The sequence below is a fragment of the Carya illinoinensis genome, chromosome 9 (assembly GCF_018687715.1).
Source record: "Carya illinoinensis cultivar Pawnee chromosome 9, C.illinoinensisPawnee_v1, whole genome shotgun sequence".
In the NCBI taxonomy this organism is placed as follows: Eukaryota; Viridiplantae; Streptophyta; class Magnoliopsida; order Fagales; family Juglandaceae; genus Carya; species Carya illinoinensis.
The window spans coordinates 33,766,983-33,772,673 of NC_056760.1; the positions used below are offsets into that span (position 1 = coordinate 33,766,983).

General features: G+C 37.6%; 1 protein-coding gene across 1 annotated transcript; it reads right to left on the reverse strand.

The window, feature by feature from the left end:
- Nucleotides 1-2,631: 2,631 nt before the first annotated feature.
- Nucleotides 2,632-4,885, reverse strand: LOC122275046 (pentatricopeptide repeat-containing protein At2g32630). Its single transcript, XM_043083977.1, has one exon. The coding sequence runs from the start codon at nucleotides 4,729-4,731 to the stop codon at nucleotides 2,878-2,880; it is 1,854 nt and encodes a 617-aa protein (XP_042939911.1). The 5' UTR covers nucleotides 4,732-4,885; the 3' UTR covers nucleotides 2,632-2,877.
- Between the last annotated feature and the right edge of the window lie 806 nt (nucleotides 4,886-5,691).

The window sequence follows — 5,691 nt, forward strand, 5'->3', positions numbered from 1 at the left end:
CTCCAAACCACTAGGTCTTGCCATCTTGAATTTTATAGAATGTGTTAAAGATATAAATAAATAAATCTACCTCCTCTCATCCACTCAACCTTTTGGAACAAATGGTGATTTCGCAAAAAATATTCCCATTACTATTACCAAATTATTGGCATTCTTTTCATTTGGAGTTTTGCTATATCCACTGACAGTATTATGAGATTCAGAGAGAGAGAGAGAGAGAGAGAAGATGAAGATAATGATAAAATAAAGATTATGAGATAGAAATCATTCTTAACATGTTTTAAACCTTAATAGGATACTAGTTTTAACTAGTATAAGCAAGTATGACATCAAAAACTTTATGTATATTTTTCATGACAAGTATGAGATATTGCTAGTTATTTTGCACTAAAATAACTAAGATTAGGTTCCCTAATATATACGACTAAGAAATGTCTCAGAAATCCAACCAAAGAGCATATTAAATAACCTATGGGAATCCGGTCAACCAAAGTATGGACCTTTAAGAGGATTCTTATCGTCGAAAGCAGTAAAATGGAGAAAATGGGTGACCTCACAAGAACAGCAAAACTCAGACGGTGGATGGCAGATGGCATGTAGATAGCGGTAGAAGAGTGGTGGGAACTGAGCAGAATGGGAGAGGCAAAGTTGGAGGGAGAGAGAAATTTAAATGGCCTGATTTGGGGAAAAAGTTGAGAAGTTGGTCTTTAAGGGGCGAGGAGCAGTGACCCTTTTTTTTTTAAACATATAGTTAGCATTTCTCATTGGCTAACATGACAACTATAGGTTCTAGTTATATTATGGTTAGTCTTCTTCTTCTTCATCTGGATTTTACTTCCACCACGCTTTCCATCCTCATGATTTTCTTTTAGACACCACTTGACTTGAGCATTAGAACCTCCCTTTACCATCCTCTATTGGCAAGCTTCCCCGCTCATTTGAATCTGATTTTTTCAAGGTCACCCAAGGGCTATAAAGACCAATATAGGCTTGAATTCATTCGTTCTTATGTAAGAAAGATAAAAAATTGATCATCGGTCCACTTAAAAGAAGACTTCTCCTCTCTACTTGGTTGAAAATGAAATCAATATAATTATCAATATTATGTTTTTTTTTTTCTCTAAGCAACTAATTTATTGACATAAAAGGATTAAGATACTTAAAGAAGGGGTGGAGTTCCTCGACAAACAACTTATTGCAACAAGTATAACGCAATAAAAGAAACAAATCGGACTATGGGACCCAAATATTGGTTCCCATTAATTTTCCATAGAGGGGGCGTCATCTTAAATGGCAATTGTTTATAGTCTGTTGGGCAAAGTATGGTACCATCACTGGAAATGATGGTTGATTGTGGTGTGCTACAATTTATTGTTCTAAATATTTCAAGGAGAGACCAAATTCTCATCCTCAAGATCTTCAACTAGGGAAAGTGATAACATAGATGAATAGATGACATCGACCAGTCCAAATCTCCAACGATCGAAAAACGTCAAATGTAGTTGTGAAGCCGAGTGAAAGGCACGTGCTAGTGGTTTAGGGTGCGATGGGCCAAATGTAACATATTTAAGGATGCTAAATCTAGTGGCATGTTGTGTGTTGCCATTAGAGTCATTACGGCATGACAGCGTGTGATGTTCATGTGATGAGCTTTTGGTGGTGGTTTCATGTTGCACCGATAGATCAACAACTAGGGAGTAGTGTGTCATGACGCATGTAGACATTTGGTCACTGGAAATGTGATACTCCCATATGACAAGAATAAGTATATGTGGTGTATGAGATCTTACATTATTTAAGAATGAGAAGTTTTTGCTCTTTATAATAATTGAAATGAGACTGTAATTATATTATTGACTAGTTTTTTAGAATATAGGCCATGTAAGTTAGGCCTTCCATTGGGAGCATTACCAATGGTATCAAAGTTTATCATAACCAGAAATGTGGGACTTGAGCCATGCTGCATATGATAGATTGGCCCAATGAGGACGTTGGAAATGTAAGAGAGAGAAATAATACTCCATTCTGATAAAAAATGGTAGGTGGTATATGGGATCCCACATTACTTGGAAATGAGAAGTTCATGCTCTCTATAATGTTCCAATCGGGCTCCAATGATATCATTAGCTATTCCTTTCAGAGTATAGGCCTTGTGACTTGAACATTCCATTGGAACATTATAGGAAAACAGCAGATCAAAACTAAACCGAATCAAAGAAGAGGAATACTAGAAAATACCAGGAAAAAAAACCTACGAATATGGTGGTGCCAGAAGTGGGATGGAGAGAGCCATCCTGTTTGGCTTAACAGGGGGTTGGATAGATGGGTTGTTTTCTGGCCTCTACGACTATATATACACAGGGGATGGATGGATTGTTTTCTTTGAGTCGGACTTTCTCTGTCTACTGAATGAAGGTTTTTCCTTTGAGGTAAGATTGGGCATCTCTATCAATAGAATAATATTCCCGACGTGGCTAGAGACAACTGAAAATAAAGAAAGGAATATTCACGATATCTCCTTTACTCATTGAGTTAATTAGCTTTGGGCATTGCATTGGCCATGTATTCAGGCTCTTTATCCATTTCGAGAAGCATGTGGAGAAGCCTCAGGCGGTTAAACCTGACAACACATCACCGAAAGGATAAATAATATAGTCATTAAAATATGCTATTGGTTCTTACAGTTTCTGACACTCTTAGCTTATAACAATGCGATTAGTTTGTTTGCTAGTTCAGATATTTGGATCGCTGCAAGCATATTCATATTTTCAGTAAATTATCTTATGAACAATCGATTTAGATAAAATTGAGGCCCCAAAATTAACTTGTCAAGCTCCAAAATATGTAACAAAGAAACAACCCAACCCAAAAAATGTATCAGAGCGAAGGCCTGACTTGGTGAAGGCTGCTCACAAGTGAAGAATATACTCTATCATCGGGTGTTAGACCTGACTTCATCATTTCATCATACAATTTAAAAGCTTCATCTGACCTCCCCACCTTAGACAAGCCAGAAATCATAGCTGTGAAAGTGGCTATGGTCCGAACTAAACCTTTGGAAGACATTTCTTCAAACATTTTTATTGCATCATCCACGTTGCCATAAACACTTTCACCATGTACAAGGGATGTGTATGTATATGTGTCTGGCATTATCCCCTTGTCTTCCATCTCATCTTTTAGCCTATAAGCTTCTTTCATCTTTCCTTTCTTGATATACCCATCAACTAAAACATTGTACGTAACTGTAGTTGGTTTCTGTCCCTTCTTCTCCATCTCAGTGAACACCCTCTTTGCTTCCCCAAAGTTTCCTTCCTTGCAATGTATGTCAATCAAGGTAGTCAAGTTAACAGTGTTTGGAGTCACACCCTTTTCTACCATTATGAACAACAATCTTTTTGCATCTTCATGCCTATTGAACTTACACATCCCACTAGCAATTACATTATAAGTAAACTCATCAGATTCAAATCCTTTCTTCTCCATGAAACCCTGCAGTCTTAGAGCTTCATCCACCATCCCTGTTTTGCAATACCCATCCATCAATGTATTGAATATAACTCGATTTAGGTCATGTCCTTTGCTTTGCATCTCATTTACCAACATTTCTGCTGCTTCCATCTGTCCCGCCTTGCATACACCATTAATTAGGGTCCCGTAAGTGTGAACATTAGGAGAAAAGCCTCTCTCAGTTAATTCATCAAACAGCTCAAATGCCCTTTTCATGTTTCCTAATCTACAATTCCAACTAATTATTGAAGTATAAACATGAACATCTGCTTCTATCCCTTTCTTATGCATTTCCTCAAACACCTTCTCAGCCTCCTCAATATTGCCAGAGCTCCCATAACTTTCAATCAAAATAGTATAAGTTGCTGCATTGTATGTTACTTGATCCTTCTCCATCAAGCTCAAGATCTCATTGAGACCCACAAAATCCTTTCTTTCAACATATGCATTTACAAATGAATTATAAGTGATCACACTGGGTTTAATCCCTCTATCAACCATTTCAACCATCAATCCTCTACCTCTTTCTATCTCTCCTCTCCTACACAGCCCGTCAATCACACTAGTCATGGAATAAACCGTAATCAAAACATCCGACTCAATCATTCGACGGAAGAACCCCAAACACTCCTCCGCCCGATCAGACCTCTTCAGCGCAAGCAAAAGCACGAAGCAAGATCTCTCCTCAATCTCAAACCCATTCTTTGCCATATAATCAAAAACCTCTATAGCCGCTTCGAACATTTTATTATCTGCGTAAACCCTCATTAGCATATCACACAACTTCTCAGCAAATGTGGGCTCACTATAGCCATCCTCAATCAACGAAATGATGATCGGAACCGGGCATCGTAGATTATCATCGGTCACAATACAATTCAACATATTCTTCATTTGGGCAAACTTTCGAGCCCCATATAACCTACGCATGAGAGTAACGTGGGCCCGAAGATCGAGTTTTTGTGAAGCGAAGGATTCATTTCTTCGCAAAAAGTTGAAGAAACTCGAGCAAGACTGGGAGGAGACATGTGGGTCCGAGAGAACAAGGTGAGTGATGTCAGAATTGAGATAGGAAAGTAGGGATGGAGTGGTCTGGAGGGGCTTAAGGCCCGAGTTGATAAGGGTTTGAGCTATCTGTTGGGCGATCTCTTGGTTCGAGAGCGAAGGAGAGATTGACGGGAGGACAGTACTGGCGGTTTTCAAAACCTTTTGGGTGGACATGTCTGTGGGAATATGAGGAAGAAGGAACGTGAAGCGAGCTGCTCTCCCTTTTGTCGGTTAAGGTAGTTTGCTGTTTAGCGTTTGCCTTCTTGGGTCGTCGGGTCTTTCCTTCTTGCCGGTTTACGGCAGACTATGAGAAGGAGCGGATTTGGGCATGAAATGGCGAAATGATAATTTTATTACTCTAAAAAGATAAAATTAGTAATATTTTTTAATGAAGCTATTATAATAATTATGAATTTATTAAAAATGTTATTTTTTAAGAAGCTATTATATTAATTATGAATTTATAAAAAAATTTAATTTCATAATTATAAAATATGATAGTTATGTAACAGAACATTTCCCTCTTTTAAGCATTTTCTCTTATTTGAAGTCTATTGACACATCACAACAATTAAAAAAAAAAAATTAATCCATAAACTATTAGAACATGACATATATAAACTTTTGAATAAAATAGTTAACTAAAAGTCATTTTTATTGAAGATAACCACACAACACACATGGGACCAACAACTCCAAATCAACATATGAAAACCGAGCCACACAACACTTCCACAGATCCAACAACTACCAAAACTCCTATGGAAACGAAGCCTCCCACCATAACCACAAACCCAACGGCTACAAATGTATATATAGAAACTTAGCACAAAATCTTCTATTCCTAATCTTCTCTATAACGTCCTTTTACTTTTCCTGATCTTGTATTTTCTATTTACACCTTTGTACATACCCTTTTATATAATGGAAGACTCAAGTTTACAAATCTTAAACTCGTAATTTGTATTATACTAATCTATTTGATTTTTGGTGAAAACCTCTTAGGGTGTCGAACTCAACCTCTCACCACAATAATGCGATTGAGCATGCCTCCAAACACCATATGTGAGTTCAAAGAATCGTGGTGTCGAGGGCACGCAAGCAACAAGACCCCGTGACCTCTATCTCCAAACA